Below are 22,828 nucleotides of genomic sequence, written 5' to 3' on the forward strand. Positions count from 1 at the left end.
AAATATAAAAAAATTTGACCCATGCGGAGCCGAGTAGTCCTGTGCCCACCCCATATACGGACCATAAATAAAAAAGTATAAAAAAAACAATGAACGCGTTCATTTCTGAACACGTTCAATGATTTTGTAGGTCCATGCATGTTATAACATGATATTAATTATCGTCGATGTTTCACAATATATCATCATTATTTATAATACCCGTCATCCCATCAAAAAATATGAGTTCACTATCACATACTTATTATAATAATATATCTCTTTCACCCATATTTCTTTTATCATTAACACTCATTATTTATGAGTTCCACAATCTACTCAATCATCTTAAAATTATATCATATTAAATAAATAGATTTAAAATATATTTTAAAATATTTAAATTATTATTATTATTTTTAATAATAATCTTATTTTTTTAAAAAAATAATTGTACTATTTTTCAAAAATATTATTATTTTTTAAATATATTTATTATATAAAATAGATGTTTATTTAATTTTTAATTTTAAAATTTATAATTTTTTAATAAATAAAATTTAAAAAAAATAAACACATAGGGTGGGCCAGCCCCTGGCCCACTCTCACCCCACATTGCTTGAACGCATTCAAAATATTAAACGCGTTCAAGTAAAAAGGTGTTATAATGAATTTTAACACTAAAGGGTGTTATAATGAATTTTAATACCAAAGGGTGTTATAACACCCCATTATTATATGTATTGTGGATGTCCTTAAAGCATCTGTAATGTCATTAAAAGCATCCGCAACGTTAATTCATTATAACATCCACCATCTCATCAAAAAACATGGAATCCACTGCCACATACTCATTATAACAATATATCTCTTTCACTCACATCCCTTTTAACATTAATACTCATTATTTATGAGCTCCATCGTCCACTCACTCATCTCTTTTACTATTTTTTAAAATAATATTAAAATTTTACAATTTAAAAAAAATAAAGAAAAAAAATTGAGAGAGAGTGTTCAAACCTTGAACACTCTTTCTCCTATCTCTTATGAGTGGACATTATAATGATCATTTAACACTCCATTGAGGATGCTCCAACGTATCCTGCGTTAATGATATATATATATATATATATTAATCTGTAAATATTAACACCTTCAAAAAAAAATTGAACGTATTAATACTATAGTACTACAGTACCTCCATATAGGTATTAACGTTGTAGCATTAACAGTGACGTGGATCCTCAACTATATATATATTTCAACATGTAAATATTAACACCTTCAAAAAAAATTGAACGTATTAATACTACAGTGCTATAGTACCTCCACATACATAGACATTAACGTTGAAGCATTAACAATGACGTGGATCCTCAACTACTTTACAACCAGCTTAAGCTTAAGTAAATATATATTAGATATAAAAAGTATAATAGAATATTTTTTTTTGACTTTTTTTTTTCAAATGAGTACTATTTTGATGATTCAAAATTCAAATAATGTCATTTTGACGAAGTTGCACCATATTACAATGGATTTCACCGTGGAACATGGATTTTATAAAGTTTGAACAATTTTAACTAAATTGATATTTTTTTTACCAAATTAAATTATTATTTTTTACGCATTGTAGTAGTTACGTGATATAACAACTGCATAGTAATTGTTATAATAACGTCGGAATAATAATATATTGGATAAGGAAAAAACATTTTAAAAAAGGGAGCTCCTTTTAATTTTTACCCAACAATTTATATCTAAAAAAGTAAATTTCAACACATGAAAAGATCAATCAAGATGAAGTGAAAATTAGCTGATCATCTCCAAGAACAAGATACAAAGTATGAGAAACAAGAACGTGTACAACAATCCCCCTATTTTTGCAGATTATGTTGCTTCCTCATTGCCATGTCGCACAGAAATGGGTAAACAAATTCATGATGCCACCTTCAGCCAGCGCTTTGAGTCTCCGACTCGGGAACGTTGTCAGTTGATCGATCAACAACAAGAGCTTTGGAGCTGATTGGTTTCTTGAATTGCACCAGTATCATGGTCATGTTGTCACATCCTTCTCCCAGTGTCGTCGGTGCCAAGCACCTATCGAGAACTTTCTCACACACAACTGAAAGAGATGTTTCCTGCAATTAAGTTCGCGAAAAGATTCATTACCGATAATACTACTCGTAAAGAGCTCAAGGCATAAACATCCATAGTTTCGATATTTCACCTTGTTGATATGCTCGTGTACAAAATCCACCAGCTGCTGGCTCGACATGCAATCCCTGGTAACAAAATGATCGAACTGTTTAAGTAGCTTGGGGGGAAAAAAGATTTTGAATTCTGTCAGCTTATCGAGTGAACAATGACATTATGCATTTTGGAAGTGTCGCGAATACAAACTAACAAACATATCCATAAACTTCAAATAAAGAACACAATAGACAGATTAACAATTGGATATAACAGTGAACTAGAGAGGTGAGGAAGAGGCGAAGCTAAGTGCATATCCAAGGCCATACCAAATTCCATCGCATGCTACTACAATGAAGTCATCGTCGTCACAAAGCTCCACCTGTAAAATTAACAGAACACATCGAGCTCAATCGATACGATTGCATTAAGTTAGAGAAACTTTCTGGAGAATTTAGCACTTACGATGTTTACATCGGGGTTCGCAGTTACTATTTGTTTTTCAGCAGGCAAAAACTTGTTCTGTTTGAATTCCATGTCTCCTACAGCGATACAATGTTAAGTTTGAAAGAAATTGAAGAAAATCGTCCCATAATTTCTCTTCGCAATGCTGTAACTCACCGATTGCTCTGGCAAGGTTCAAGCTTCCATTTATTCGACCGCCGTGAATAAACCCCCCTGCCCTGAGAATTCTCTCTCTCTCTACCTCAAGTTCTGGTTTATGATCTCTTGACAAATTGTATGCCTGAAATATCAAAAACAAGTATCATGCATATATATCTCAGCATCGAACTACACTATTCACCAAATTAAGATTGAGCTAAGGCACACCTGGCCCTTCCTTGAGATCACACAACGTGAGTCTCCAGCATTTGCGACAACGAGTTGGTTGTAGCGTACGATGGCTACACAGGCTGTGCATCCAGAAGTTGGCCCAGAGAAGTCAGCATGGGGTCCCTGATCAGTATAAGCGGCTAACTTGTCTTATTTACGATATGCAATTAGAATACTTGAATGTTCTAAATAAGGGTATTGTTGCAGTAATTCAATTTGAGGATATCGTGTAATGATAGACAAATGTGGCACAGCTGCCAAACATGACTAGACCAATCGAACAAACAAGATTCTGCTGGCATCAGTAAGATAATAAAGATGTATAGCTATCAAACCCTTCTAAGAAGCCCTTATAAATCAATAAAGTGAACAAAAAATACATGGAGCATTGAATGAGTACTTTGGTAATATATATCTCAACTGCAGTATTGATTTCATTTAATAAAGAGCAGCTTGATGCACGAAGCTCTCGCAAATGCGGGGTTCTATAGAAGCATCGGACCACATTGGGTCAATTGTACACGGCCATACCTTGTATTGCAAGAGGCCATTTCCATGATTTCAATCCGTGACCTTCAAGTCACACGATAGTTAACTTTACGTTGCACCAAGGCTCCCCATCGTTGATTTCATTTAAAAGGAATGCAAAACTGTAGAATATATGTTCTAAATGCATATAGTCGAATTAATTAAATGCGATAAAAACTTACAGCGATCTCCCGCAGATCCCCAATCGGCAATGACGAAGCTCGCTATCGGAAGAGCGATCACAGGATCGGAAAGCCCTCCGCAATTCCACAAACCAAATCCCGCCGCCTTGGATGTTTTCCTTTGACTCTCGTCGCACGCTTGCGATTTCCACACCCTGAGCCTTGGACGGACCCCCTTTATATAGGGAAATACCCTAGGGGCATAATGGACATTTCCATTATGTGTAGTGGGGAACATGGGCCACGTTCCCCACTATCCCCATTTCTAACATCTCCCACTCGTCCAAGGTAAGTCACTAAGACTAGTTCATTCAGGTAAGTCACAAAGACTTAATAAGTCACATAGACTATTAGAGAGTTTGGTCACATAGACCATATGAGAACATCCAATCCATACTTAGAGAAAATGGTTCGTGCGACAGCAAGCACACTGAGCGATAGTTGCTAAGAAGATTGTTACACCTTGACTTAGCCGCTCGTTGAGCAATCAATGCTAATAAAGTTGTTACACTTTGCTTAGCTGCTCAAATAAATTAGAGACACACTCTTCATGGCACATAGCCTCTTTCCTGGTGGCACATAGCCTTTATCCAGGATCCATCCAATCTTCAAGTGACACACAGCCATTATCTTGAAGATATCCATGTCTTGCTATTTCCCAGATTAAATAATTTTTCATTTACATCGATATGAACATCTCTAATCCCTTATAATGACCATTATGTCAAGAGCATGTTCCATATCCAATATTCACATTCATTTCTATACAAAACAGAAATGGGTCGACCAGTGAATAACAACAAAAGATGTAAATATATTTAATCTTCCTTTTTAGCTAGAATCAATTCATTTTAATCAGTCGCTTTCCTAGTTATGCTCCATAGACCGAATCATCCATAGCCATAGGATACACGCTAAAGTAGCACCGATTAAAACTTCAAGTAAACAAATAGTCACTAAGGCAAAATTGAGATTAACATATAATCTCAAAGGTCTCACATAGTAAAAAAAAGGATTCATTCTCCTACTACCTTTATCGTCGCATAACACGTGGTATGAATCACATGCTACGATGTTATTCTCTTTACTAAAAAGAGTGCATGTTGTCTTCAAATTTAACATCGTACAGATTTCGATCTAGACATACCTAATGTCTAATCCTGAATTCAACATATGAATTCTAATCTGGCTTTCAACAGGTTCAGTAAATGGTGGGTTCATTTACTTCGATCATTATTTACACATAAATGATCTCATCTTGACACAATTATCAAGGCGACCTCAACATATGAATCTGTCTCTAATTTCATAATTTCAGCTACGTAAGTTGTTTCATAAGTAACGGTCTTACCCCTATTTGTACTTAACAAACAGAGATGATTGTCCATGTGAGTGGACCAATCTCCACCTGCCAACATGCTCACCGAGATCTTACATGAATGTAACAAATACAACATATACACTGAATAAATTATGGCAAATGACACAATCATAACACAAAGTCTGATTGTTATTTCAATATTGTTACATCCTACGAAGTCCTAAAGACTTTACATGTTCTTTAAATGACTCTTTAGTCATTGGCTTAGTAAAAGGATCTGCAAGCATAACACGTGTAGGGACATACTCAAGAATGACTTTTCTTTTAGCCATATCACTTACTTTTGATATGATATTTGGGATCCTTGGAAAAAGCTATTGCAGCTTGATTATCACATAACACTGTATCATGACTCCCACTATCCTCAACAATCCTCAGTATTCTTTAGATACTTTTGAAACCTTCTCAACCAGATCGCTTCTTACATAGCCACTACGCACACATATTCAGCTTCCATTATCGACAAAGCTACACAAGCTTGTTTCTTGCTATTCCATGAGATGGCACCACCATTCAGCAAGAACGTATAGCTTGATGTGGATTTTCTATCATCCAGGTCTCCCACCTAATCTGCGTCTATATAGCCCTTCTGACTCATATTCGATCCTCGGAAACAGAGACAATAATCTTTGTCCGAGATATCTGAATATCCTTTTTACGCCTTCCAGTGTCTCGGTCCTGGTTTGACTGGAAGCGACTGACTAAGCCCACAACATAGCCGATATCGGGACGTGTACACAACATAGTGTACATCAAACTACCAATAGAACTGCATATGGTTTTTATTCATCTCGCTATTTCCTCCGAGTTTTAGGACACATCTTGCTCAACACAGTACCTTTCACAATAGGTGTATGTTCTATGTTGCAATTATATATGCTGAAATGATGTAACATCTTTTTTACATAAGACTCTTGTGACATCACCAAAAATCTTTTAAAACGATCTCTAATAATATTCACCTTTAAGATGTACTCAGCTTCACTCATATCTATTAAATTATATTGTGATGACAACCACTTCTTGACTTTATTCACATACCCTATGTCATTTCTAGTTATCAGCATATCATCAACATATAATGATAAAATAATATACTTTCCTTTTTTCATTTTCAGAAAAAGATAATGATCCTCATTGATCATTTGAAAATCATAAGATAAAATGACTTCATTAAATCTTATGTTCCATTGTCTTGACACTTGCTTTAGCCCATATATAGATTTTTTAAGTCCACATACTTTCTTTCTTGGCCTTCAGTAATGAAACCTTCTGGCTGAATCATATAGATTTCCTCGTCAAGCCCACCATTAAGAAAAAAGGTTTTTATATCCATTTGATGTAATTCCAAGTAATAATGTGCCACAACGGCCAAAATAACTCTTATTGATACAAATTTCACTACGGGAGAAAATGTCTCTTCAAAGTCAATACCCTCCATTTGGGTATATCCTTTTGCAACTAAACGAGCTTTGTATCTGTTAATCGATCCATCTACTTTCCTCTTTATTTTGAGAATCCATTTATTCCCAATAGCCCTTCGGCCCGGAGGAAGATCAACTAAGTCCCAAACATGATTTTGAATCATGGACTCCATCTCTTCAACCATTGCAGCTTTCCATTTTTCTCTAACTCTACATCCCAATACTTCCTCAATGGATTGAGGCTCGTCGTCGTCAATTGGAAGTGTAACCAATGCCTCATTCTCAATATCAAACCTCTTCTTAGGTTTGATCTTACGAACACTTCTCCGTAAGTTGGGCTGTTGAGAAGTCAACTCATGACTCGGCATATCACTCCCACTCGGTTGACTAGACTCAGGTATCCCTTTTGACACCTCTCTTGTTGATAATACCTCCTCAAATAGAGGAACATTTTTATCAACATCACCTCCGATTGGGAACTCTGCTTCGAGAAAAGTCGCATCTCTCGAGTCTATTTCGGAGATGGTTCCATCTAGTTGCTCACCTACGAAAACATAACCTTTGGAGGTCTCACGATATCTTATAAAGATACATTTCTTACCTCTAGGCCCCGGTTTTCCATACTTGTGAGAACTATCACGAACATAAGCAATGACCCCGTGGTCTCGGGACACCAAATCGGTTTTCGCATCATTCAACGCTCATATGGGGTAGATGGACTTTGAAGACACTTTGTTAAGTATATAAGCTGCAGTTAATAATGCCCAATAGGAAATGGCAAATTAGCTTGCGCCATCATAGACCTAACCATTTCAAGAAGAGTCCTATTTCTTCTTTCACCAACCCATTTTTCTGCTGTCCAATGTTCATATGCAATAGATGAAACATATTTTGAAGGCACTCCGTTAAATATATAGGTTACAGCTAATAACATATCTCCCCAATAGAAAATTAGCAAATTAGCTTGAGTCATCATATACCTAACCATATTTAGAAGAGTTCGATTTCTTTCAGCAATCCTATTTTACTGTAGAGTTCCGGGGATAGTTAGTTGTCTAATAATCCCTTTATCATTACACATTGTCTTAAACTGATCAGACAAATATTCACCTCCACGATCAGTGCGTAAAGTTTTAACCTTACGTTCCAATTGATTCTCAACTTCGTTCAAATAACGTTTGAAACAATCTAATGCTTCAAATTTATGAGAAATCAAATACACATGACCGAAATATGTGAAATCATCAATAAATGTAATGCAATAGGAAGCTCCATGTCTAGCCTTCACATTCATTGGACCACAAATATCCGAATGAATTAACTGCAATGTTGATTCAGATCTAATAGCCTTACCAAATGGTTTCCTAGTTGCTTTTCAAGCAAGACAATGCTCACATATAGACAATTCAATCTTAGCTGAGTGCCCAATAAACCCTCTTTAGCTAATCGATTCATACGTTCTTGTCCTGTGTCCTAATCTAGCATGCCAAACCTCATGGTTATATCGCATCACTAGTTAAAGCAATGTTTGAAAAACAACCATCAATAGCATAATTGACATCCGGTTCTACATCAAGAACCATAAACCATTTGTTAAATAACCATATCCGATTGACACGAGTCAATCTTAAGTTCACACATCGAGTTAAAAATTAATACAATACCCTAAATCAAGAAGACTAATAACGAAAACTAGATTCTGCTGAATCTCAGGAGCATAAAGGATGTTATAGAAAACAAGGTACGCCCACCACGTAGGTTGAGTTTGCAAGTGCCAACTCCTTTAACTTTAATCCTTGCATTGTTTCTCACATATATCCATTTATATAGCTCGATTATAAGCTACATGGTCCATTTCTCTTGAATCTATAATCCACAAAGGATAAGAATTAGCTAACAACACTGAACTAACAACATAATGCTCATGAAAATAAATTAGACATGGATCTACCTTTTTCAGTTCAGTATAATCCCGAGCAAAGTGACCCTTCTTGCCATAGTTATAGCAAGTCAGTTTGCTTTTAGATTTCTTTCTATACTTCTTTCCTTTCTTCTTGATTGGGCCTGTCCCAGTAGCAACACTACCTTCTTTTTCCTTTCCTTTTTTCCTTTCTTGATCCATCCGATCCTGCAGAACCTTCACCACATAGGCATCCGTAAATCCTCATGGATTCAACTCTCTCGCCTCCATTCTACGTGGCGTGAGACATCGGTGAAAGTCTTGATACTCTCACCGTGAGTTAAGGTCCGCACGTGGTTTCCCAAGAATGAAGTGAACGATAATCGCTGAACTTGTTCATCACCAACCTGACCAGCTTTTAAGCTCCCGAATCATGCTCGACATCTCCCGAGGTGTTGAACCATTGACACATTCGGACGATTTTTGTAGCTGTCAAATTTAATTGTCAGCTGTCGAAGTTTGCTCAGACTTACTCCACTGTATTTTTCTTTAAGGGCAACCCAGACTTCATGAGCCGTAAGATATGACTCATATTCAAAAGCTAGGTCATCTACCATTGAACTAATCAATATACCCTTTGCAGTGGAGTCCTTTTTCTTCCATGCCTTATAGGCATCAAGATGTGTTGTGCAGTGGGACCATCTACAGGTACTTCCATAACCTGATTTACAGCCTCTAGAACTTCTTGTTCCTCAAGTACATATTGTATCCTGAGGTGCCAGATCTTGTAGTTATCCCCATTAAGTTTTTCACCTTTGTTGAGTTCAGCTATTATGTTTTTGGTTGCCATAATCTATCATAAATAAACAAATTATTTAGTATTCAGTGTATATTATATGTATGCAATTTATGATTGACTTAATATTACTTTGAGTTGGTTTACAAAATCAAGTGACAACTGTGTTTTCACTCATCATCCGTATGACCAATCAAATTAATATTAATCAATTCTATTACATACATCCCAACAAATGAACTAATCATTTATTATATCATGAATTTATTAATTAAATGAACTAATCATTTAACATATCATGTATATTTTTTTTTTAATTAAATGAACTAATCATTTAATATATCATGAACTAATCATGCATCATGTCAAGCAAACAGCATAAATAAATGAACATATCATTAATATAAAATTATGCTGCAAATTGTTAACATATAACCAACTGACATGAATGAAATAGACTAACTATTGTTCATACAAAACGACAATAAAAAATAACAGAACTCTAATAAACTAGATAGGCAACTACCACTCCCACTAGGACAGACACTAGTGCAGTGGCTAATATAATCCCTCTCAGCCTGGACTCATTTGGGGTAATCCCAGGCAAGACAGCTTCAAGATTTTCAATTGGATCCCACACACACTCTCCCAGATCCTCTTCAGATTCATCTGGATCTTCAGGCTCTTCAGAATGCTCTTCAAATTCTTCTGGATCCTCCTCTGGAGGATCTTCTGAATCCTCTTGATTCATCTCGATCCTCCTCTGGGTCTTCGGGACCCCAATAGAGATGAAGCAACTGTCTGCACATCTCTGAGTACGAGATGTGTCCATTATAATCATCCCAAAGTTGGAATGCTATCTACCTAAGGTTTTCTGGCGTTGAATAGACTAGAGCAAATCTTACGTGTGTGTCTTCCTGGAAATTCTTCTCGCTCGAGTTTCCAGAACAACCGATCGAGCCGACCAATAAGCCATCCGAGTCCTAGAACAGGGTCGAAATCAAGCTCCTTAATCTCCTCCCAAAGCTCATGTTGTCGTGAATCACGACTAGCCATCTGAAAAATTGAAAAATAAATAAGTCAGTACAAAACCGACTAACCAGTACAAAACCGGCTTATTTCAATTTATACAGGCATAGTACCAACAACATAATCAATCAAGAAAAACAAATCTTCTCGATTTTCAGGAGTTAAGTCGACAATTAGAACTAATCTAATTGGTCAAACCCATCGGATCGGTTGATTAGGGATCCAGATCCTAAGCTTGGTCCATTGTCCTTAATTAGAACTAATCTAATTGGACAGGGATTTTTGTACCTATGTTCTGTTAATTTTTCTCTAAGTCCATTTCAACCAATTCCAGACTTATTGATCAAACTCAGGTCCGTTTGATCAAACCAATGTCCATTGGTTTAAGTCCGACCAATTAGAACAAATCTAATTATTTTGATCAAATCTGACCCATTAGAATAAATCTGGTCATTTGATCATATTTGGTCCAAGTCTAATTAATTAACCCAAATTAATTTCGGGTTTAGATCAAATTGGTTCAATTAAACCAACTAATGATTTAAATCTGAACCAGATCTAAATGGACCAAACTGATTCGACTAAACTAACTAATTACCTCGGGTCTGATTCTAATTATCTTTCAACCAAGCCCATTTAAAGTTGAACCAGTTCAAATGAATAAAATTCATTGCTTTCAAGTGAATTAAAAATCATTGCATTCAACTTGAACAGTACGAAATTAAATGCATGCATCAAATTTAACTTAATGCTACAGTAGACATGTAGGCATGCATTAGCCTATTTCAACGATGCACACATTTTTTTTTTATTTTACACAGAAGCTTTAAAAACATGCAGCAACCGTATTTTTTTATTTATTTGATTTTTAAAAAAAATATTTCCTCACACGAACGCTTCTTCTGCCGATTTCTCCGCCACTACCCTCGTCTTCATGCCGTGCACCTTGCACACGCCGCACACGCTGCCTTCTCCAATCACGCTGCCCACTCCGCAACTGCGACAAACACAGTTGCCGGCCATGCCAGCCTTTTGCCGGTAGCAGCCGGTCCTTTCCGGTACCATAAATCAGTCATCTTTAGGCCCGACGAGATCGCCGACAGTGGTTCTGCCTGTCCTAGCCACCAACACATAGCCGGCCAGCCAGGACGCCAACAACGGTCACGGACTGCCATCGCCGACAAATCCAGCGGTCTCGATTTTATAAATTTGGCACAACGTGTATGCTACGACACATTAGTCGTGCAAAAGACAGTGACGAGAAATGGCAAATCGAGAAAACATCGGAACAACGATTTTATAATTCGTCTTATGCATTTAGAAATAACTACGTGCTCTGATACCAATGTAGAATATATGTTCTAAATGCATATAGTCGAATTAATTAAATGCGATAAAAACTTACAGCGATCTCCCGCAGATCCCCAATCGGCAATGACGAAGCTCGCTATCGGAAGAGCGATCACAGGATCGGAAAGCCCTCCGCAATTCCACAAACCAAATCCCGCCGCCTTGGATGTTTTCCTTTGACTCTCGTCGCACGCTTGCGATTTCCACACCCTGAGCCTTGGACGGACCCCCTTTATATAGGGAAATACCCTAGGGGCATAATGGACATTTCCATTATGTGTAGTGGGGAACATGGGCCACGTTCCCCACTATCCCCATTTCTAACAAAAACTAGCTAACAAATGAAGAAATGAGAAACATCCACCAGACAAGTCTCAGAATGGAACTTACTTTTAACTCGATCGCAAACTGTGCCAAGCTTAGTCCTAGGCCATATCGGGCATGACCTAGGATGAACCCATTGGGCGTTTCACGCTGGCACGACTTAGGTTTAACTAGGTCATGTCAAGCTGGACCATGGGTGGCCTAGGCCATTTTTCACCTCAACATCACTGAACCATAAAAACTATTCAGTTAAGAAGTATGGCACTCACTGCCCATCAGTGAAGTGGGAGAAGTCTAAACCATTAAATTGGGGCACAATTTCATCACCTTTAATGGTTTTGCGTCAATTCCTATCCATCGAAGACCCACTCTTTTATTTTAACATTTGACAATTATCCATTAGTACCGACAGCTTCAGCTTTCATTGCAATTCCAAATAAAATGTATATGCAACGAGAAACCGCAATGCAACTTATGGTCCTATCCCAACGTGACTTGTCCAATGTCTGCCCATAGAATCCAGCACAAATGATATGTTTTTTCACAGAACACGTTCTTACCTCTTCAGCTGCCCAGTCGTCAGTATTGTTGTTTGAATCGCTGCCCCTCGGAGACCAAATAAAGCCTTCTATCATGCCAGTAAATTTGTTTATCTTGTCACCGAGAACGGCAAGTTCTCTCCACCCTCTCTGTCCTTGCATCATGCCATCCATCCTGATGTAATAATATGCATAACCTTTCAACCGTCTTATGGAAATTGATTCCTTTCTTGAAGATAATAATGCATTAAGTGATCAATGAATGGTAGTGTATCCCCAAACAAAAGTCACCTCAAGAATGCTTTTTGAACTGAAGTACTGATATCTCCACTTGAATAGGCTTCATTCTTGAGAACCTGTGTGTGCAGAAACTTTGCACAAAACTTAGCAACTACTTTCCCTGAAACACCAAAGAAGATACCAAACCGAAAATGGTAAAATGATTTATCGACATTAGGCAATCAAGAGAAAATAATATAGCAACCCAAATCATAAAGCGTCATAAAACGGCAATTCATATCTTTACTTCATAGGGGATTTTAAGTGCTCTCTCTCTCTCTCTCTCTCTCTCTCTATATATATATATATATATATATATATATACTTTTCTGATATAGATTTTATTTCATTCGGCAACATAGAAAGCACCTATTTTTTCATAATTGCAACACTCTTGATTATCATCCCAAATTCCAAAACCTTCAATCTCCATTCAAACTATGTATCAACTCTTACATCTCGACAAATCTCAAGAGCAAAAGGTCAACTCACAACACCAAGAAATGCAAAGGTCCAGTGCATATGACTTGATGGAAGCTATCGATGAGGAAGAATCTCTCATAGAGGAGATCCCTATACCTTTAGATATGGGAATAAAAGGGAACTCTTTAATAAGGTGATGATGACAATAATGCCAAACTGGAAGATAGGGAAGATAAAATGTGATGGTGCAACAAAGGGAGGAGACGATGCAATTCTGCTATCTACACAACAACATGATTTCAAGCTGTCGATTGTTAAGACTTTTCCTATGCAACCTGTGATGGTGATCATGGAGCCAGACAATTGCATTAACAAAACTATGTTTTAGAAAGGCTAGTTAAGGAAAGAGTTAACAACATGACTCGTATAAGTATGATGAGATGTGAGCTTCCTATGCCGCCAGAAGATTTTAGTATGTTTGTACCTCTCTTATGGAGATCAAGGTGCACATTCAAACCCAATGCTAGGTATAGTAACTGAATATGTTGTGCCAACTTAGTTAACTTAAATGGATAGAGATATTTGCAACTAGGAATGTTGCACAACACCATACAATGTATTGATGTTGAACAGATGGAAATTGTGTTATCATTCTTGTGTCGTTATGATTTTCTCAATTATTTAACATTTACAGCTCTTTATATGATGCGTTCTTACTTTTTTAGCCAATCTTGACATGGTAGCATGCATATTTAAAAGGTAAACTTGATGTTTGGTATTGTCACATGATTGGATTGCCCATTACTGTATCAAACCTTCATGCTATACTGATACTATAGTAATCGAACAGATCTCTGCTTGGCCTCTAACCAATAGTCTAAATGTTGATATGCACAAGATGAAGTTAAAGGGGGGGGGAAAATGAAGACAGAATGAATAACATGAAGGAGGACAGCAAAAATGATAGCATTTAACAAGTATATGACTTGAATCATCACCAGTTGTTCACCATGATCAAGCTTTGTTAATTCCAACTGCTTGAGTTGGCTATATCAATTTTCTCTCTTCATGGTACTCTTAAGGAAGGATATATTGCTAGAAAATTTGAAACCTCCTATATCAATTTTAATTATGTTAATTAGATCTGAAAGAAAATAACATGAGAAGAGAATAAGCTAGGAAAGGCAAATTAAGCTATTGGAAGACAACTCAAACTTACCACCATGACCATCATAAACCCCAAAGAATGATGTGCAGTCATCAAGATCAGGCAATGCAGCATGCTGCAGATAGAAAAAACAAGGACAAATTTGAAATAAAATCCCTACTATATCATATGAAGGAACAAGAGAAAATGAAGATACTGAAAAATGAACAAATTTTAGCCTTTGTATTTTAGTTCTACAACAGATACAGAGGCAACTCTTTGAGAAATTCATTGATTTTTAGGGGGATACATGCTATTTTTCCTTCAGACTAGTAAAACGGTGTCAATAGGGTGCACAAGGAGTGGGAGTTTGTGATGTAAGAGAGCAAACAGCCTACACAATACCTTTCTCAGCTTAACCTTTTAGTGTTTGTGGTACACTCTTCTATTAGCAAAATGGAGTGACTGTGAAACTTGAGAATACCAAACCAAGTATTCTATTTAGCTTAGTGCTATCACCATTATTATGTACCAGTACTACTTGCTAACCAACATAGCTCTTGTTGCTTGAAAATGAATATGTCTTCTCCAGTAAACAGGATGTAGCTCCATTGACCACTTGGTATTACTGAAGAATTTGTGTGGACTGAATCATTCTTTTAAACCATATATGAACCAAAACTGACAAAAAATTAACCTCTTAAGCAACCTTAAATTGGAGGAAAGTATAATCCAATCTCATTATCAATTTTCTACGTGCCACTAGGTTTATCTGTCCTTTATTTCACCTTTTCTCATATGCATAATAATAACAAGGATATGTAACAAATTAAATTTCTGTAAAATGACCATGAGTATCTCACTAACACAAAGTTGAAAAACTTACTCATCTGTTCTTTTACTATTGTTTCTATCCCAAAACAAAGGAAAAAAGGATCATCAGGCTCTCCAACAGTTTATTATAAACCAAAATTGCCAATTTCCATCCAGAGAAATCATTCAAAATTTCCATTATAACTGACAAACTGCACTGCAGTAGAAACTAGCAAGAGGACACTTTTGTTGCTTGAAACCAGTATTTCATGAGATGATAAGTAGCAAACTCATGCAACAAGTAATTATATGATTTTGTGTTGAAATTTCAACTTATTATTGCTTTATCTGATAAAAAGAGAATGGAATTGACTGACACAATAGTCTACATTTCCTTTGTTGCCACTTAGTGATGCCCTCTGATACTTGGACTCTCCATCTTACACTCTCACTATCCATGTTTGCCATCAGCACTCAAAAATTGACACTCAGAGTAGGCATTTGATACGCCTATTGACCACAAGTAAAAGGAAAGATGGAGAAAGGAGAAGTAGAAGTATATCCGTGTCTGAATCCCAGTAAAGTAGGCACTAACCATCTATGTAATATAATTGAACATTGTGGCATCAATTCATTTTTTTTCTTACTGATGAATTGAGTGCAGATAACATTTGTTTCTGGTCTGTTCCACTTCCAATTAATGAATGCCTCATAAGGAACAGTACTGCTAGAGAATATATATACCAATTAATGTATCGCTGTTGGTTGTAAGGGCACATATCTGCACTGAATTCTTTCCAACCCTGAGTCTAAGAAGGATATAAAGTATAGATTCTGCATGAAAAAAAAGTACGCAGTTGTATTCTGACAGTTATGAAAAAAAAAACAATAGCATCCAACAATCACCACATAACAGGTGGATGTAAACATGTACGTCCCAAACATAAGTTCAACATCATCTGTAAAAGGAGATATCCAGGAAGTCACATTGGGCACTTAGGGACATATATTCTGAACTAAAGTGGAAAGCAAAGGAATATTTCATTCTTGTGGCAGCAATTTCTAAAGCATCTTCCAACAAAAAATCCATGTAGCTGACCTCAAAGAGTTAGGAAAAGCACAGCTTGACAATTATGATGATTTTGGCTAAGAATCGTGAGAATTAAAATAAAGACAAAATATTAACTAACTTACTGCATCTTCCATGGTTGCACGCCATCCTTGCATTGATGAGAGCCCAAACCTGAGTCTATGATTCTCACCATCTTCAGAAAATTTATCTGTCTTTGGAGTGCTGAGATATATGCCCATATCTCCTTCAAGAAGAACTAACTAGAATCAGGCTTTAAAAGCAAAAAAGGAAGCAATTTAAAATGTAATAAAGGTGCTAACACGAACTCAAATTCAAGATACTCTCAGAAGTTTGTCCTAAGCTACTCAATCTGGTCAGTGAGTTCAGAAACTACAGTGGTGAAGGCAATATGCAAATAATATAAATCAGAGGATTTTGTCATCCTTCATGAAACCAATGAGATTATAAAAGATGCAGCTCCATATAAGTAACAAATACTATATTTTTTAATTTATTCCATTTCCTTTCTTATGCTTTGAATTTTTCAAGATGTATCAACTATCAACATCAATTACAATGAACTGTAAGATCAGTAACATAAAAACCGCAGTTTTAAAAAAAGATGGGTTCATTCAACATGAACAAAGTATGGAAGACACATTGAGATTGAAAAGTAATATTTGAAAATAGCAAACCTTATTTATGGATACACAATCAGGTTTAGCCCTCGAAGGAAACTATAAAGTCTGGCAATTACACTGATTTCAAATCCTTACCATATTTCATATTGGACTTTCTTTGACAGATGCACTGTGAGAGTTAGAGGTCTTAGTGTAGTAAACTTCATCATACAGAACAACAATAAGCCATGTGTCCTAACTAGTTTAAGGTCACCTTGTGGGATCTTATATTCTTATCTGCTATTGAACTCTATTTTATAATCAATTCCCACTAGAGAAATCATGTAAATATTCACTTTTTTTTTTTTCAACTCAAGGCAAAGGGGGAGATGATATTGAGGCTTGTGAATAATATAATTACCAATAAAAAAAATAACGAAAATGTTTGTATTTTATTGGTTATTCTATTTCCATAAAGAAAGAAAGTAATAGAGTTGAGCAAAGAAGATTATACATACCTGATATTTAGATTAACAAAGTAGTAATCAAACCATTATACTCATTGCTTCAGGAACAACAACACATCTTCCAACCTACAACATGTAGAAACAATGCCTAGAGCATAGAAGGGTAAAACTTCTTGTCCTACAAAATCACATTATACATAAAAAGGAACAAATAAACTCAGCCACACAAATCTATACAAGTAGAGATGCAAAGATGTCAGATCGTGCATATTAAACAACTTTAGGTGTTGATCTACATAACAAATGACACATGGGTGCCATAGAAGGCTTTCATATAAGTGAAACATGTGTTTCACGCCTTCAAAGTGGAAATGAAGAGGGTAGTACTAAGGTTTCTTTTCCAATTAAATTTGACTTAAAGACTAGGGTTCATTTATTCACAACTAAAATTGTTGCTTTATATTTTTTACTTTTTTGCTATTAAAACTCCTAGCCGACCTAACCTAGTGGGATAAATCTTGATTGTTATTGTTGTTGCTATTAAAACTCCTACACTGATAGTCTTTTTTTTTGCTCATGTTAGTAAAAAAGCATCTTCTCATATTGTAAAAGCATATCCACCATAAACTCATGTCTATCTATAGTTGTGCAAACTTGCAAATTAAAATGCACACTTAAATAGGATCACGTTATCAAATATCAGTAAGCTTATATGTATTAGATTAAGAAGCTATGTACATATTCAAAGACGGAATAATAAATTCTATAGTTAGACAAGTTGAATTGATTGAAAGTGAAGTTGTAAGGGATTGAGCAAGATCAGAGAAAACTAAAATTAACATAATGAGAAGTGATTTAAGAGTTCCAAATATTACTAGCAACTAGCAATACAGTCATGCATCAGTTTCAATGTAGTTCATGTAATCCTTGTGGGGCCCATATAAGTAGTATGCAATCTTTACTTAACCCAATTGCCTAATGAGCCAAATCACCTATTGGGACCCTCATTGCATATGGTTATTCAATTACATATGAACTTGTTCTTTGAAACAGTGCAAGCAAAATAGGAAAAATGTTTTGACTGATTCAGGTTGTACACCCTAAAGTTCAAGTTACTAATTAAATAAACACACAAGCACTTATCTGGATTGCTTAGGGTGATTCATAACTTTTCCAATTAATAAATTTCTTAGGTTGATTAACATGCATACACATGTCTTATTTTATCAGTAACGCTTAAATTCATGAATAAAAAAATTTCAAATTGAATTTAAAATTGGTCAGCTTGATTACTCTGATATATAATGTATTAAATGAAAACTTATAAATATTTTTAGAAATATTAGATTATTGTCAATCTATACTTTGTCAATAGGGACCCTGTTTTGATGTGCCTATATACCACAGGTGCATTTTGCAGTGACTCAACTGCATATCACTTTCAAAGTTCATTCGCTTAAAAATCTCGCTCTATTGTTTTATCCTATGTATCTTACTATTCCTTCTTCCTCTCCCTTACCTATTACATGGTTTGGTTTCCTTTTCAATCTATTGTTGGGCTCACCTCACTTACCTTGCCTATTTCTATGTGGCCCTTAGGCCACAAGTTGCTCCAGCTCCCTCACTAGCACATGTTGACAAAAAATATGGTTTAGTCGATAAAATATGTTTGTCTAGTTTACTAGCAAAAGTAGCTTAGTGTTTCTTTCTAACTCTCTCATCATCCTCCACTTATTATCACTCCTTGCATAAGTTTGTTGTCTAACACAATTGATCTTTCTCTTCTCCTCTTCCTCTAGCTCATTCTACCTTTTTTTTTTTTTTATTCTCCACACCTCTCATCCTCTTCTTCTCCTTCAGCACACTTCTCCTTCTCTCCTCTAATTCTCCTTGTGCTCTCCCTCTTTATTTTACTACCACAACTTCTCTTCTCCAATATTCTTGCCGGTCCTTCCTTCTTCCTTGTCTTCTCCATGTTATTCTTCTTCCACCATGTTCTTCACCATCCATCTAGCTATGCACTCAGCACACCCTCACTTTAACACCCTCATGAACTTTGACCCCATCTTGAGTAGCGAACTTTGGCAATTCCAACCTAATGATTTCTCATAGTGATATTGAAGATTTAGCATATCATAATTGGAGATATGACACTACATTAATTGATGGAAATGGAAAACGAAATTTTGAAGGCGCTAATTTTATTGTCAATGCTAGAAGGCACCCTCGAAATTCAACAATAAACAATGTCCTTTCAACAACAACAACAGTGATCCCCCAACGTTATTCGTGTTGGCTTATATCCGCCAAAAGTCCAGAGAAACCTGAATAGGTGCCTGGAAACACCCTGTGACGAAGTTTCTACCACTTAACATCGATCGAAACCAAAAACAGGCATCCAAGCCAACAAACTGAGAACTGAGAGTGAGGATTAGAAGTAAAAGGTGCGTCTATCCTTCAAAATCCCAACTTTACGCTAAATACTTCGAGATGGAACCAAAAAATAAGCGAAAAGGTATAGAATTTGGCAACCAAAGAAGGGAAAACGATGAACGCGCAGCAAGGAAGACTCACCTTGTCCGAGACGGAGGAGGAAGGAAGCCAAAAATAGATCCAGCGAGATTGTTTGGGAGTAGAGATTCTGATTCAATCGGAGGAACAGCGTGCGGCCTTTGGTGCGCTGAAAACATCCAATTTTTATTATTAATTCCTTCTTTTTTATTCTCTCAATTATCATCACAGTTTCATATGGACCCTTCAACTTTCTCCGCATCACAACGAGCGTAGCAGAAATGCCCTTGAATTTACATGAAATATCACAAACTGTTCTTGATACTCCATGCATTTTCTTCTTCATACATATCAAAGGAAAGCAAAGTCATACTTTTGACAAAATCAATATTATGAAAGGAAACAAAGAGTATATATATATATATATACAATTGTAAACTCTAAGATCTTTGTCACGTATGAACTCTCTTCCTAGAACAATTGCATTTTCATTTTATTACTGATTTTAAGATTTTTAATGATAAAGTTGCATCCCAAGAAAATATTATCAAAATCTAGCGGACAATTCAAATGGAGAGGGAGTCAGCAGCCGCATTACTTAGATTACCCCCAAGGAATCTACACGGGGACCCACAAGAAGCTGAGATGTGACATGGCACCTATAGATTTTGTCAAATATTGGTTGGATCCTTGCAGATGAGCACATACGTTACTCAAAAGTTAATCCATTTCCTAATTATAGAAGGACTTGGAATAAGAAAAATATATTATTGTGCTACATTTGAACAATTAACTCCTGGCTAGAGATGTTGGATTTGATACAATTTAGACGGTCTAGTCCCATATGGTCGGCGGTTGACCGAGTTAGACATGTCAAGTTGCTTCCAAATGGCACCTAAACTTTTCTTTAGGTCAAGAGGATTTAGCAAAAGGAATGAAGCCATATGTAAATTGATTAGAAAGTTGGTTTGATAATCTTCCAACCATTGTATACAGATGAGGAAACAAAACAAAAGGACAACTTTGAATAGTTGACATTTTGGCTATGTTGCATTAATGATTTCTAAACAAAATTAATGAATTTATTATAGTTCAATCAATCGAAAACTAGTGCAAAGGCGGCTTCATGCAATTATGAACGTAGATTCCCTGGCCCCTACCAAGTGAAGCTATAACGAGAGATGTAAATGAACATAATTTTTATTAATTCGATAAGAAATTGTTTATGGTAGTTTAAAATATATATCAAAAAGAGGACACGCTATTTTTAAAATTTTAAATGGGCCATTTTTAAATTTTAAAAAGAATGAAGCAGTTTTTAAGGATTTTCTAAAATTCAGGTTCGGTTCAGAAAATTTGCCATAATCCACAATAAGAACCGCTTCCCACCACTTCATCGGACGGCTGAGATCAACGCATTGACCGGTGCTTGACCGCAGCGCTTCCGCTCCTCCTCGGAAAACTCTATTCTCACGTCCGTTTAAAACGCCCGATCCTTACCCGATGACGTGGCGCAGTGCATGTCAATTAAACGATCCACGTAAGAAGATACCGTAGGAGAAGCAAGTGACTGTACAGCAGTCATCGTAATCCACGTCGGCTCTCTGCTCCAGGTCATCTTTTGCAGCTTTCCGTTGGAGGACAGAAACGGTCAGTAGTCAAATTTCATAAAACATTTTTTATTCTGCAATAATATATTTTTTAAAAAAATACTGGAGAGCACTTAACAATTTATTTTTAGTTAATTATTTTGACGATGAAATAATTTCTCCTATAAATTGAACTTTTCCTTGGTTCGTTCCTCGTATGCGAGCAGAGGCAGCGAGAGATGGTGCGGTTGAGCAACAAGTTGATCGGGACACTGAACTTGGCGATCCTGCTGCTATCGCTGCCGGTCCTCGGCGGCGGAATCTACCTGAAGGCTGGCGCGGCCACCGAATGCGAGAAGTTCCTGGAGGCGCCCCTCATCGCGCTCGGCGTGTTCCTCTTCGTCGTCTCCCTGGCGGGCTTCATCGGCGCCTGCTACCGCAACTCCTGCCTCCTCTGGCTCTACCTCGTCGTCATGTTCCTGCTCATCCTCTTCCTCTTCTGCTTCACTGCCTTCGCCTTCTTCGTCACCAACAAGGGCGCCGGCCGGGCCGTTTCCAACCGAGGATTCAAGGAGTACCGCCTCGGCGACTTCTCCCGCTGGCTCCAGAAGAGGGTGGAGGATTCCAAGAACTGGCGGCGAATCAGGAGTTGCCTGGATCAGAGGAAGGCGTGCAAGATCATGGAGCAGAAGAACGAGACATGGGCGCAGTTCGTCGGCCACGATCTCTCCCCGATCCAGGTTCCTGCTTCCCCAAATCTCATCCTCTTCACTCCTCCCACTTCAAAAATCAAAATCCCGTCTTTTTCATTCCGCCGACTTCAAAATCTCATCTTTTTTGTTCTGTTCTCGAATTAACTCTCCTCAGTCGGGGTGCTGCAAACCGCCGACCGCCTGCAACTTCACGTTCGTGAACGCGACGACGTGGGTAAAGCCGGCGGGCTTCCACTCCGGAGACATTCCGGCCGACTGCGACGCCTGGGAGAACGACCGGTCGACGCTCTGCTACGACTGCGAGTCCTGCAAGGCCGGGGTGCTAGCCCAGATCAAGCGTGACTGGAAGAAGATCGCCGCCGTCAACGTCGTCTTACTCGTCTTCCTCCTCCTCGTCTACTCCGTCGGCTGCTGCGCCTTCAGGAACCACAGGGACGAGTACCGCTACCCGCGCTTCAAACGAGCAAGATACCCTTAATTAGCAGACTTAATCTTAAATCCTGCTCCTCTTTCAATGCTGTCATCCCCTCCGTGAACTGCTTGATCATGGTTGACTTTATTCCGACAGGAGTAGCTCGCATCTAATCGACTGGCATTGTTTCTGGTCAACGATAAGTTGTCCATGGACTAGCATGTTATTGGTCAACGATAAGCAGACCAGGGAGAGTCTGAGGATGGAATAGATGACGTCATCAATATAAGTTCATATAATAATTTTAAATAAAAATTATTAAT

At 37.1% G+C, this 22,828-nt stretch overlaps 2 protein-coding genes across 3 annotated transcripts; one reads left to right on the plus strand and one right to left on the minus strand.

The window, feature by feature from the left end:
- Positions 1-1,768: 1,768 nt before the first annotated feature.
- On the minus strand, positions 1,769-19,997 carry LOC122046718 (probable protein phosphatase 2C 11). 2 transcript variants are annotated; one of them, XM_042607542.1, is made up of 12 exons: positions 19,855-19,997; positions 17,332-17,406; positions 16,316-16,437; positions 14,381-14,444; positions 12,751-12,859; positions 12,481-12,634; positions 3,004-3,129; positions 2,794-2,917; positions 2,638-2,714; positions 2,502-2,554; positions 2,210-2,264; positions 1,769-2,120 (listed from the first exon to the last, which is right to left on the minus strand). In XM_042607542.1, exons 3-12 carry the CDS (start codon positions 16,430-16,432, stop codon positions 1,932-1,934), a joined length of 1,068 nt encoding a protein of 355 aa, XP_042463476.1. In that variant the 5' UTR covers positions 16,433-16,437; positions 17,332-17,406; positions 19,855-19,997; the 3' UTR covers positions 1,769-1,931. The 2 variants fall into 2 exon arrangements, with proteins under 2 accessions (XP_042463476.1, XP_042463477.1); XM_042607543.1 differs by lacking the exon at positions 19,855-19,997 and having other exon boundaries at positions 17,332-19,848.
- Positions 19,998-21,601: 1,604 nt separating this feature from the next.
- LOC122049398 (tetraspanin-7-like) lies at positions 21,602-22,814 on the plus strand. The gene is made up of 2 exons (XM_042610784.1): positions 21,602-22,120; positions 22,248-22,814. Exons 1-2 carry the CDS (start codon positions 21,620-21,622, stop codon positions 22,569-22,571), a joined length of 825 nt encoding a protein of 274 aa, XP_042466718.1. The 5' UTR covers positions 21,602-21,619; the 3' UTR covers positions 22,572-22,814.
- Positions 22,815-22,828: the final 14 nt, after the last annotated feature.

The sequence above is a fragment of the Zingiber officinale genome, chromosome 2B (assembly GCF_018446385.1).
Source record: "Zingiber officinale cultivar Zhangliang chromosome 2B, Zo_v1.1, whole genome shotgun sequence".
In the NCBI taxonomy this organism is placed as follows: Eukaryota; Viridiplantae; Streptophyta; class Magnoliopsida; order Zingiberales; family Zingiberaceae; genus Zingiber; species Zingiber officinale.